This window comes from Vanessa atalanta, chromosome 25, assembly GCF_905147765.1.
Source record: "Vanessa atalanta chromosome 25, ilVanAtal1.2, whole genome shotgun sequence".
NCBI classification, from domain to species: Eukaryota; Metazoa; Arthropoda; class Insecta; order Lepidoptera; family Nymphalidae; genus Vanessa; species Vanessa atalanta.
Genome location: NC_061895.1, coordinates 3198976 through 3213704, shown reverse-complemented (window position 1 = coordinate 3213704; position 14729 = coordinate 3198976). Strand labels below are relative to the sequence as shown.

General features: G+C 29.5%; 1 protein-coding gene across 5 annotated transcripts in view; it reads right to left on the bottom strand.

Moving 5' to 3' along the window:
- The window catches only part of LOC125073652 (protein pangolin, isoforms A/H/I/S), a 147845-nt gene that overhangs the window by 70375 nt on the left and 62741 nt on the right, over nt 1-14729 (bottom strand). For all 5 annotated transcript variants that reach the window (XM_047684557.1, XM_047684558.1, XM_047684559.1 and 2 more), the window contains exon 3: nt 13750-13813. In XM_047684557.1, the coding sequence (XP_047540513.1) occupies nt 13750-13813 (64 nt within the window). The remainder of the gene's footprint in view (nt 1-13749; nt 13814-14729) is intronic.

Here is a 14729-nt window from a genome sequence, read left to right as displayed (position 1 = left end):
ATTCATTCAGATAAAAAATTGGAAAGAGTAATCTCGTTCTGGTTACACGTTTAATTAAGCTCTCAATCCTTCACGAACAAAAGACGCCATTGCGTAGTAATTGTGATATTCACGGGCCGTTACTAACACTAATTATCGCACAAAAGGTCGTAAGTAGAAAAAAAAACTGTTCATTACTCATGTTTTATTTGTATAATATACATGTTTCCTCTGCCATGACCATGGCAACTAAAACTATAATTAAACCATTAAAATATAGATCGACAAAAAACAATCACTTGCGTCTTTTTGCAGTTGTAATTTTGATTTTTTTAGATAGAACCTTATCCATTTAAACTGCCTACCAAAGTAGTTTTAGACCCATCATAAAGATAAACCAGTAGCTTTTTTATATATATTTATAAAGAATGCAAAATATAAGAATTAAAAAGAAATTATAACAGCTGAAACCTCGCTATCGCTTCGCTAGGCTCGACAGCTGTGGCGAAACCTTGATTGTTTTGTAATTTAATGTCTGTCGATTAAATATAAATTAATCTTAAAATTACTATATTTTAGCGAATTCCTCCATATTAAACGGAAACACATGGTAATAAAGATAAGCGATAGAAACATTCGCGCATTTCAAAATAACCAACGACATCGTTTTAAATATTTTATTTCAATCCTTATCTTAATTTCGATGGTTATCGTTTTGGTTGACATATATTTCTTTAAGGAACATCAACCTTTATGTCATTTGATAGACAGATTATAATCCCATGTCCATAAAACCTTTGTTCATGGCATAAGGCACTTTAAATATTTGAAAGCTCAATAAAGAAAGTATAGTAAATATTAGAGTATGAATAACTAAATTTGTTACGTTGTTGTTGTAACGTTGATGTTCCAAGTTTTGATTAAACTAGAACTATTAAGGCCATAAACTTGAAGTTCGCATATTTTGCTGTCGTTACGAAGATAAAAAAAAAACTAATTGATCGGATAAAACCAAGAAATTCATCAATAAATAAAATAAAAAAAATCGTAAAAAAAATTGGTATATGAAAAATACGTTTGAAATGAAAAGATTATTTATTTGCATTGAAATCAAAAGTTAATTTAAAAAAAAATAGTCTTAAATAATTGTCGGAAATGCAGTGTATCTGAAGATAAGAGTTGCACATAAAAATACCAAATATTATTATCGATTGTTTTAAAACTTCATGTCCAAGTGATAGATGTTCACCGTGTATAATGCAAGTGCCTTGCCCAATATTGCGACATTTACACTTGTTACTTACTCTCCCATACATAAAACCGAAATTTAAAAACTGTAATGTAAAGAAAGGCGTCTAAATCCACTAATTGTGGTGCATCCCTACAATAGTACTCGAGCCCTTTCAATTTGACGGTAATTTGTTTTGTAAGCGTGGAATTATTTTAATGAGTGTTAGAAGCGTCTATAATGACACGACTCTCGTAATGGACGCCCGAGCTTCGAAATGAAATAAATGCATTAAAGTGAGATTATAAAACATTTTTTTTATATAATTACGAATTATATTCTAGTAATTTACTAATAAATTTCATTTGTTTAATATTATTATTAAATATATTGCAGAATTGTAAAGATAATAATAAAATTATCTTGTAAAAAACTCATTGATTAAATTCAAGCATTTTCATTTTATTGTTTTAAATGTACATATAATTACTTATAAAAACAACGCTTAACATAAAACGAGGCTTTAATAGTACTAAAACGAATATATTCCTTAAGTTGAGGGAACTAGTTATAATTTGAGTTACCGTTGGACTTACACATACTAGTGTTTAAAGTTAAATATAAGTTTGATATGTTTCTTAATTAGGATAGAAATTACGGGAGTTGATTACTTTATTTTTTATTTTGACCGTTTTCTAGTTATTTTGTAAATGCAAAGTCGAAGCTTGTCATTTGTTTATAAAGATTGTATGGTATAGATTTATACCTAAAATACTAGTGACGTAAATCATATTACTTGCGATATAAAGTTTATTATCTTAAAGATAATTGTCGATACGATTTCAAAATATTTCTCGGTAATATAAAATGAGTTAAGAATGCATTCTATAAATAGAGCGATAGCATCGATATGAAATATTTATTTGTCAGAAAATATATTTTTTTTATATTAAAATTGTATTAAATATATTTAGTTTCATTTCAATGAAAAACAATATTGACTAAACCAAAATCATACATTTAAATATGCTCTTACAAGCCATTTTGCATGGTTAATGACCATCGATATAAAATGCACTGGTCCGCAATGTAGACAATATTGAACGGGCAAGAAACCCTGTAGATATATTTCTTAAATGGCGTTTTATTCTTCAGTCTGTCACTCTTCCGTTAAATGTTCAATATGTGTACTACTATAAGAAATATTGAACTTACATACTAAATTCCTTATTAGTATATGAAATCAAGAAGAGTGGACAGACATATTTTATTGAGATAGACCCCGATAGACAAAAATACGTATATATAATGAATGTATGATTTTAACTTCTTTTTTTGGTTTATTTATGAACAATGTAAGATATTATTAAGGCTATTTAAACTGTTAAGGAAATATTCTATAAACCGCGTCATACTTACGTATATATTATATTTTCAATATTTAATTAATATTATACACTTTAAATACAGACGATATATTTATTTATAAGCTAAATAAGAGTAATTATAGATTCTGTTTGTTGATATTGCAGAATATGATTCTGAGCGAATTTATAACGCGGTTTATTAATTTGATATCTGTGAATGTTCCCAATAAATTATTATATTGTGATATTATTTCTATTATCGAATTTACAAAAAAGTAAAAAAAAAAGTAAATACCGAATTTATTTTCAATTTTAATCAGCAGAATACATTCCGAATTTAAATTAATCTTATACATTTCATCGAAATAAAATCATCTTACAATACGTGAAAACTAAGTTGACTGAGCTGAAGTTAGGCACATATTGTTATATATACATATATTCAAAATGACAATATTCTATATTTGAAAATATTATTGATATTATTAACTAAATAAAATAGATTTTAATCGAAAAAGTTTCAACTCGCAATTATAACACAAAATAACCAATGACGTAGCACTTAGAAGCTCGTTTACACGTCAAATCGGACACGTTTCTAAAACCCTTACAAAATAATTTCAACCACAGCGTCTATAAAACCTATACTAGTATTTCTCAGAACTACCGCGGTGGGTCCTAAGCCTAAATAAATATTGGTTGAGATGTAATACGAGGTAAAGACATGCGCACACATGTTATGAGAAAGATATACCAATGGGGACTACTGTCTGTTCAAAGCTTTTATTTATACAGATAATTAAACTATTGTGGCTGTATAAGGATTTTAATAACTTTTTTGGGTTATTAGGATGGTACGGAACCAACATCGCCCTTTGTTAGTTTGTCTCGATTAGTTTGATGTGATGTAGTAGTATAAAACTCAAGTGCGACTATTTGTTACAAGTGTATGTGTTAGTGGAAAACTTCCTTAAAAGGGAGAGGAGGCCTTAGCCCAGCAGTGAGTTTGTTGTAAATTTTTAACATAAATTAAATTTTTGACATTGGTTATCACATTTTAAACATATAAAAATGGGTATATACATCTGTTTGAACTAAATCATTTTTAAAATGGTTGTAACGAATTTTAATGTTAACCATAACATAAATTAAATAAACAATAAATTATACATTTATAGCCAACGAAGTTACCAATTTATAACGATATACGAATTAATATTTTAAATACGAAAAAAGATAAAATTTTATTATAATATAATATATTAGGTTTCGCAAAAAATGGAAAAGCAATAAACTCGAATATAACCCTGACAAGTAGAGTGAGTCATTTGATCAAATTATAGCACGACTATTGCCTGTCACCTGCTTCGTCTGTTTTAAATGTGTGCTTAATAAGCACACATTTACAATTTTAGAGTACTAAAAAAAATATAGTAAGATAATATCAGTTCTCTCGTAAACCTTGCTGCTAAATCCTACACTCACTGGACATAATTTTAAGGTGTAAAAATAAAACAATGAACATTACCTATGTTAGATTTCTAGTAAAGAATAACTTGAATATCTGAAGAATATCAAACATTATTTAAATGTTTAGAATTTTTACTTCCTTTTAGTTACACATAGTTTTTGGATAAACTTAAAGGGTTGATGCAGCTGTTAAGCTTTAAATAGATTTTGGAGGCTATTAAAATTATACGATTTTTTCCAAAACAATACATTTATACGACACGAGGTTTTTATATCCATTGCTCGATGAGTACTCGCTTTTTTTTTTAATTATAAAAGAATAAAAACTGTTTTATTAAAAATGACACGATATTTTATGTTTAAGTATAAGAAACATCTTTAGAATTGTTTCAAACAGTTGGGCGTGATGGGACAAACAGACAGATCAGATTTATAACATTTAGTGATACCACCCATGCTATTTGATATGACGTAAAAAAGTTCAACGCTACCTGGGAGGCGAACGGTTCCGGACCGGACATTGTGTCATTCCATAATTTTGCGGTCAGCGAGTTTGCAGGCCGTGAAACTTTTATTTGTTTAGGCAATATCCGTGTACACCTTATATCTTCCTTTACGTAGTTTTCGAGATAAATCTTCCTAAATAAATACAATTTGCTCTCGTGTACTATCTTAGAGCTTCGTGAAATCCCCAAAAAGCAAATATATATTATTGCCAAATACTAGTTCAATTTCTAGTTCATATCACTGGTAGAACGATACAAAAGACTACTAACTATATCGATTTCATCGTTAGGCGTTTAAAACATTAATAATATACATTTAGAAACAATGTTAAGACTAAGTTAACAGTTATATTTTTTTCATTTATATTATATAAAGTGTATAATCTAAAAGATTATTTACTTCTTAGACACATAAATATCCTTCCTGTTTCATCATTGCACAGAGTAAGGTATGAGATGAATCATAAACACAAATCAATTGAAAAATTTAATCAGATTTTTATATAATACCAGAATCGTTTACAATAATTAAGTATTTAATTATTTGATAATTTCATCAGCTTAAACTATTAATTGGTTTAATAAACATTTTATTTCAACGATATCCTCTATTAACAAATGAACACGTCATTGACGTCATCTCAATGCCAGAATTAATCATACCTTAAGTACGTATAATGAATGCTTTATAAAAAAATAATTACCTATTACGAAATATTTATAGAATTCATATATTGAAACAATACATCGTAAAAGTTTCTGTATATATAGAATAAATTTCTCAAACGATATTTTATAGAAAAAAAAAATCTATATGAAACGAAGTATTACCTTAAGTAAGTTTTATCCTCGGTTTGTCAAACGATTTTCGTTTGACTTTGTTTATTAGCTATCGATGGGATTGAGTATAATCAATAAAAACATGTATATTTACAATTACCAAATTATCAATACATAAACACTAGTATTATTAATTTTATTTAAATAATGTTTGTTGGCCAATAGCTAAGGATTCATCCAGTGTATTCGTCATTACTTAATTTAAACAAAAACCTTCTTGCGGATGATTGATGGACTTGATTCTCTCGGGTTGGATACGAGAAACAGTCTCCATAGCTGACAAAACAATACAAAACGACCTAGTGTTTTATTTAAAATTCGATCCCTAATATACCTACTAATATAGAATACAATTCATTAAAAACGGAACATGTTAAACAATTAGACAGAAAAGGCATCGCTTTAAAGTATATACATATGTATATCAATTTAAAAAAATAGTTTATTTCACACTGTGTTTCTTTAAATACGTTCGCATGTCAAGACGACATTTTCAGTTTTAATTAAAATAATTACATTCAAAATGTTCAACTGACAGTTGACACATGTCTTAGTTTTTTACAGAAATTTGTAACTTAACACATAATTGTTTATATGAATCGAATTAAAAAACGATACGACACAAGATCCTGCATAATACGTCAACTATTATAGAACATTTGAATATTTATATTCGAGCGACAAAAAAACGAGACGCCTTTTGAGTTACGGCTGACATTAAAATTGTTGCAACCGTAGATGGTGCGAAACAAAAAGCTAATGTATTTGAATAAACACCGTAACGATGGAAGATAAACGGCTGATTACGCCAATTACTTCTCTTTATAGGAAATTATATATATTTATATATATATGTAACATATCCTTATCTATTCGCTGTCAGTTCGTCACTCGAGCCTGTGATAGTGTAAAAAGCTCGTTAATCTAACGATGCCGCTTAATTGTGAACGCATATCAAGTTCCAATTAGAACTCGGATATAATGACATAAAACATCCAACAGGTAGCCAAGACTGGAATATGAATCGCAAATTGTGTGAGAGCGAGACGGATAATGATGATCGCTAGAAAAGAGCGAGACGAATGCTTACATATATGTACATTTATGAATATGAACAGAACGTGGAATTATGGATCAGATACGCGTTTGCAGTAAGCTAATGTTGATTCTCGGGTGCGAAGTCTGGTTACACATAACAAGCATTAGTAATAGACGATCAAGTCCTATTCAAAAGCGTATTGTGAATATAAACACTCAGACTAGTTGAGTCTAGAAAAAACTAAACTTATGGCTACTCACAAGTGTTTAAATAATAATTTCTTATCAGTGAAAATCTACTTTATACTCATATCTATAATAAAATCCTTCAAATTATTTTACAATTACAAAAAAATATATTTAAACTTTGATTATTATTATATATTCTGTTAAAATAATTCTGGTAATAAAAATAGTTACTAAGTCTCTCAGCGTTTCGGAGACAACTTCTACAAACGTACCTGATCCATACTAATATTTTAAAGAGCGAAGGTAACTCTGTCTGTTATTTCTTTACGCTTAAACCGCTGATCTAAGCTGTAGCTTAATTTTAGTTTGTTAAAAATTTCACTTCTCGAGGGGGTCAAATAGCGGATGACGCTTTGTGCGCTATAGGTAAGGTTTTATAAAATTCGCGCTGGTAAAGCCACAGGTTCACCTAGTAGTATATAATTAAACGTAAAAGTTAAATAAACAACATTTTATAATATTAATAACTGTTTTTAAAATGACAAATTGTTTTTAACAGAAATTTATCTTAATCGAGTAACAAGTTTAATGAAAACTATTAAGAATAGTGTTGCGTAAGAATATATCGAATCAGTAATTACATAAAATTACATTACATTTTAAACAAAAAAGTATTTTTTTTAAATCACAAGGAATGATAAGTACAGTGGTATTTGAACTCCGTGATCGTATCCGCAGTATAATTATTAGTGTGCTTGTGTAATTATAAGGGATATACCGGATCACGCATTAAAATTATTATTATGACTTTAAAAAGATTGGCAAGTACGATACCTGATGGTAACTAGTGACCACTACCTACATACATTGGCACTATAAGAAATATTGACTATCCCTAACATCGAAAATACTCCACCAACCTTAGGAACTATGATGTCGATACCCTTGTGTGAAGTTACACTGGCACCATCAAAAACACAAAAATTCTAAATATTTTTGCTAGGTGATAATTATAAGAAATATGTACACAGGCAACTCAATCATTTTATCCGAAGATTTAAGTGTTAGTGAACTAAGGTATTTAAGGAATATCCCTGGCATTGTCAGATTGAGGTATGGCTTATTGCATTGGCAATGTCTGGTTAAAGAGAGCTATCAAGATAACCGTAGAATTCGTTGTACAAAAAATATATAGTAAGTTGAGTTTAAGTTCAGGGGTATGAGTCGACCGCAGCCGTGCTTTCTATTATTAAACTGTCCTGAACTGTTGAAAATCTTTATTTCCGTTTCGTCTGTAATAGATTCAAATAAACTTGAAGCGTCAATAGCGCAGTGCTTTAATATGGCGATGAAACAGTCACAGGATCAATCTTTAGCCCTTGGGCTATTGTCATCCCCATTCCTAACATGCGTTAAGCTTAAATGGAGGGGTAAATAGGAATATTAGTAAAACCTTATACTTAGACAGTGTAGTGACTAGATTTTAATAATAAAATGTTACAAGTAAATTGATCAAATAAATAACTTGACAAATTAGCAAATCATTATAGATGCGTTTCTTAATCCTTGTAATACAAAAAAAGCGTGTAATTCCGGACACGTGACAGTTTAACCATATTTCGGTCGAAAACGTTACAAAAAATTATGCTTGAAAAAGATACTTCCAAATTTAAAGTAATAGCCCATAAATCCCACAGGTGGGCTATAGTCCTCATTTTTTAAGGAATAGGAACATATTGGAAGGGTTTGGAGCTTACATCCCGCATTGGAGTACCAATGCGGGATGGTTATCACATGTATGCAAGATTTTCATCAACAATATACAGGTTTTCAAGATTATTTTCTTACACCTCATGGCACATACGAATTCAGTGCTGCCTATTCATGTTTGACCCCGCAACTTTGTGTTAAGATTCAGGTGTGCTATCTCGACTGTCAAATCAAATGAATATGTTTTGTTAAAATGTTGATTTTAATCAATAATAATACCTTATGAATCATGTCTTCAATCATTACACGGATTGGTTGAAAGCATTCGTATATTACAAGCCTTTATTGAGTTTCACCTGTCTCGGTGCTCGTAATCAAAGCTTGCAAATTAAATTTCACCGCTTTGCCCTTATCCTACGGATCTGGGATTTTACAAGTATGTACAGTTCAAATGACAATCTATTTTTATAACCATGACGTGACACTTTGCCTAGGATTGGCTCTAGAAGGAACTCTTTAACAATTAATACAGACACGAAATTTCTGTATAACTAAGGTGTTGTCCGTTATATCGTTATGTCTGTTACTCTTTCACGTCCAAACCACTGTACCGTTTAATTTGATTAATTCGGTATGAGGCAAGCTTGAACTCCAAGGAAGGACATATGCTGCTCTTTTATCCCTAACACCAGACGACACTGTAGGAAGTCGCGGGCGACAAGAGTACTATATGTAGAATGTTTCAATTCATATTATGCTGGGCTTGCGCGGTACACAAAATCCAGAGTAGTAGCCACCGTCAAGTCACAAGACGGCCTTCTTATCGTAGAACAAAATTATACATTAATTGAAATGAACACACTAAGAAACATGTCTAGCGAAAACCAAATATATCTAAAATCTCTCATAAGTATGTATTCTCGTAACGAGTTCTTAAATCATATAAAATACTAATTTCTAAATATAAGAACAGTGATATAAAAGCTTTTTTGAAAAAAAAAAAATATTTTTCGCCATTAAGTAACTTACTGACTAAAATCACTTATGTTGATCGATCTTCTCGATATTTAATATGATTGAAAACTTTAAGTTTTTGTTGTTATATTAATATTTAAACTTATCTTGTAATGCTTTGTGTATTTGATAGTGTGTTATTGTGAAGATTTTATTGTGTAAAATTGATAAATTTTTGCAGGGATGTTTAAAATAAGAATTAGAATAAGCTATAACTAAAATGTTTAGGATGAAAATATAGAAAGTGTAAGGTTTTTAATAACTTATAATCAATTTTTTTATACCATCAACAAGACACTATTTATCTAAGAGCTCTTTTTATTGAAGCAATCATCTTCAAATCTAGGGTATTAGCCATGTGCCTGTAATAACTGGCTCGCCTATTTTTTATCCCATATGGTAAATACTAGTGGCCTTATTAATGATAATGTAAGGTAAATGTTCTAGACCATTCCATATGCTGTTAACGTGATACAAGAAATGGGCTTCGTAGTTTTTTTTTTTTTTTGGTAATTACTTTAGTATTACACCAAAGTCCAAAGATATACATCAAAGCAGATAACTTCTTAGTTCCCATAAAATAATTCAAAACTTCCCAATAGTCTTTGTACATCACATGCTTTATATTTTTTTTTTCTGGTTCGCCCGGAGTCGTGGCGAGCTGATCAGATTAGAGAACCGGTTCCACGAAAACATCCCGTGGAAAAAAAATAACAAAAAACGACACTAAGAACAACAAATAACGAGGCGTTCGGACGTGCCTGATAGTGATGGGCGACTATCGATAGAAAAATTTAATATTGATTTTTATTTTTTTTTATTTTAAAAGAACCATTACGCAGGTATAAAATCATACGATTTGATAGAATGATTCGAGAAAATATTTTATTCATAACAAAAGAAAGTTAACGAATATTTAAAAAATACTTTTTTTTTAATCACCGTTTTTGAGTACTTCCAATACATTTTCGGTATAAAAAGTAAACAACAGCGTTCAACGAAAAAATAACATCGATTTTCAACACACAAAATATCGACATTGAATATTTAAATTGAGAACAATGGCAACAGCATCCCTATCAAGAGGTGGAGTCGGATGAAATTATACGAAAATATTGTAACGATAGTGACAGATGATTATAAGCTGGCGATAAAACACACATAATTCTCACATAATGGCCGCTCCGGGCCGACATCACCGTGATAATTCCCACCTTCTCGACTCTATAGAAAACAATTTAACATTCGATTTACAATAATCTCTCGATGATTCACCTTGAGACAATAGTTTTTATATGCCATTTGAACTTAACGATGTTTTGAAGCTTGGATTCGAAATACTAGATTGAGTTTTAAGTATTTAAATTTATATCAATAATTATTATTTACCGTTCAGCTCATGATGAAAATGAAATTTTATTTTTTATATCATAGAGAATTTTACCGAACCTTTCGTATTTAAATTCAAATTTATTTATTAACCTGTACGTATTTGATATAACAATTAACATGAGTTCACCTAACAACATAAAGATGAAATTGTATGCAAATATTTTAATCCTGTTAAAAAATTATGTCAATATTCTAACAGTTGATTATCTTCAAAAGTCCGTTATATAATAAAAATATCATATAAAACCTTTTGTTTGATAAACGTAATTGCTGTTTCATAATGATAATTAAAAACATGTTTAGATACAGTATTTAAAAAGTGAAACCACATTTTTTTCACTTCTTGTCTAGCTTTCATGTCTTCAAACCAATCAAAATTAAATACAAATGATAATAACTTTATAAATAAACATCATCGTAAGACAAAATGTCAGCTCCTTTAATCAGGCAAAAACTACGGGTGGGTAAATTGACATACAATAATGAAGATTCTCGGAGCCTGACAAATTATCACAATCAATTCTGACCTTCAGTGTCAGACGATAGCATTTCTTTTAATATAACGAATATAAATCCCATTCGATAAAATAAGGAAGGTTGAAGTGTCTTGGAGATAAGTAATCGAATTAAATGTTGTGTAAAGTATGTCTTTAAGTATAATTCGGCAATGTCAACACGCGTTTTTCCTCAGTGCTCCATCACATCTGGACAGTTTTAAAAGTATAATTTATCGAAATTTTAACGTAATTACGAACCGAGTTCGTGATTTAATAAAATCATTTTTAATAATATTTTTGTTAATATTAAAATACAATGAAACGAATACACACGTTCAATCGTCTATAAATCAAATTCATTATTTGTTACGTTGTAATGTAATGTTTACGAAAGCATACATGTGACATAATTTCATTGGTAATAGCTATATATTATTTGAGTTCTTAATTTGGTTAGTAGTTTTTACTAGGAGTAAACTTCAGAGATCATAAGATCTTAGGTGTAACGTATGATGCTTTGGTTTTCAGCAGTTGTAGTTGAAAAATAGAAATAGTATATACTTACACAGAACCCGTACTTTGGGTAGAATTTACATTTCGAACTAGTGGTAGTAATTTAATTCATTATCTTCACAAGTGCTTGTGACAACGTTCTTGATAAATCTTATTGTTAATATCAACGTCTATGCGGAGTTAAATAAAATTGCATATTAAAAAAATTACTATCAATGTATTCAGTTGTGCCTCTGCCAAAAAGTATAACTGTAGTCCGTTACGAAGGACAAGTATGCTAATGTTGTTCGTGTCAATTACATGCACAAGGAACAATTTTGGCCCCAAAGTGTCACTGGATATGTAAATTGTGGCTTATATCTTCTACATCGTGAACATGAACCTCGACGAGTTATCAGTAAGTACGAGTTGATTGCACATGTAACCTTTGTAAAAAAATACGTTAGGGTAAAACTAAATCAAGGTCGCCGAGTGATCTAGACTTAAACCAAGTAATGCAAACAGCTTAAATAATAATAATTTTCATTAAAAGTGTAATAATTCTAGTTTCTTAGCATTTCATTCAACAAAGAACTTGAATTAAACAAGGACTTTGCTCCCAAACAGGTTTAGATGTAGGCATTATTTTTAACCTTGGTATTTGCTTATCTCGATTTTCTCGCAATTTTCAGTCTAATTTACGAACGGATTATTCTTTAATGCATATTTTTACCGTATGTCTTATTGAGCGAGGATGTTATCTCACATTTATGATAGCTAAGTATGAAATTAAGTATTGATAAGAAGGACAATTAGCAAATTAATATTATCTTAAGTCTATCTATACATATGATTAAACTGTCATGTATTTTTTTATATAATTATTTTAAAACAATCGATAAGTACTGGACGTAATCAATGCATTATTTTTACATAAATTGACTAACTTTATACATCTTGCGGAAATCATTAAGAAGAATTTTAAAGACATGTACAACTCATATATCAAATCAGTAAGAGGGAAAAAGAGTTTACTAAAGGTAACAAGTATGTCAAAGAAAACACAGAACACGAAAACTAACTTGTATTTAATTATATGTTCTTATATTGAAAAAAAATGTGACGCCATTACTGAAGGACTTACGGAGCTTTCATATGAATTGCACCGTCGTGATTTGCTATTTAATCTATAAAATCAAAATGTAACAAAGTAGATACTATTTGAGTTGGTTTCAAACAAAGGCGGATCTAAAACAAGAATACGTCACTAACATTGTAACCTGAACTCCATTTAATATTCTATCCTTAATAAGATATTCAGCGTTGATTTGCAAAAGGGCGTACGTTTTCAAACTAGACGGAAATTTACTTCGACGACTTAATTAATTGTGACTTTTTATTGTTAACAAGCTTTTATAGAATTAAATGAATATACATATATATAAAAATTATACATGTAACGCAAATGTTTTAGTTAAATATGTATATTTTTAGAACCCCCATTGCTATGTTTGATTCTATTTAAGTTATTTTACATTTATTAATGAAGTATTTTATGGTAGAGTGAATTAATAATGTCCTTTTTGCTATCAAGAAATTCATAATAATTTAAGCCTAACTTAGTCTTAATGTTTCACTTCGCTCTAACTAATACTCTGTTATTTATCATCAATAATAAAACATATAAGGTATGTACAGGTTTCCGCAAAAAATCCATGGGATATCGTCTACTCTCTCCTCAAGAAATACACCGTTTCAACTAAGCTTTGTGTACATATATAAACTATACGCCATGATTTTATTAAAAGCATACCTTAAAATATTTACGGACCAACAATGTAGGTCTTTCTCAATGTAAGAATACTTAACAAAAAATAATTTTAAAATTTGATCTTATCTCTTGTAATTTCAAAAATGATGTGTATAAGTCAGTTCAATTAAATGTAGCCCTACGTAGTTTGAGCCCAAAGACATAACTACTTCTATTCGTATTAAATTAGTTATCAATGACAAATAATAAAACTTACCAAACACAGGACTTAGATCCGACTTCACCGATAGTTTACCGGAATAAGGCTCGCCGGATTTTTCCTGAAAATAAAAAAGAATAATTTATTATTATTATCTATAGTAACTATAATTAATTAGACTAGTTGAATGTTTTATTTGATGGAATATATATGAAGCATAAAATGAATAAGGTCCTAATACTAACAAAAGATAGTGTACGGTTTAGCATTTAACAAAGCGACAAATGTATTGAAAAGAGCTTAAAAGAATATTCTAGAAATAGAAAGTTCTATCACAGATAAAAATTGATAGAATAGGTCCATCAGCAGCGTAACTGATAAATATCAATACTTCACCTGGCCGTGAAGTTAAATTATAGAAATTAATACATCGACACTAACGCTAATAAAAGATCACACGATAAAAAGTCGAACGAATCGCTCCCTCAGGGCCATGGCAACCGATTCATTCCACTTGAAACCTTTCCCCAAACAATATCAACTATAATAATGGACATAACAAATCGAAATGTTTCCGCTATCATTAATTCGGGAACAGATTTCCTCTCGCTAAAGAGCCAATGGACCGTTGAAATCACGACACCTTAGTAATTGTGTATGGGGAATATTATTGTATCATACGATATGATATAAATATTTATAGCGTTTTAAGTGATATGAGTTTTTTTTGCTTATACTGAATATACTTACAACATTGATTACTGATATTGAAAATAAAAGATTAATATTATATAAAGATTTGATAGCTAGTAAGTAAATTACTGTGCTGTACTGAACCTATAATTTGGATTGTAATTTGTGACAACTTCATAAGTTATTACGAGACTACAAGTAATGTTTTTTGATTAATAATAGTTATTTGGGTATTATTGTTAATTTTTTGTTGTAAATAATAAATAAATATAAATTATTTTTATCGATTAACGAAACGATACCAAAATGGTATAAAAAATAATTTGGACGATATCATTACGTAC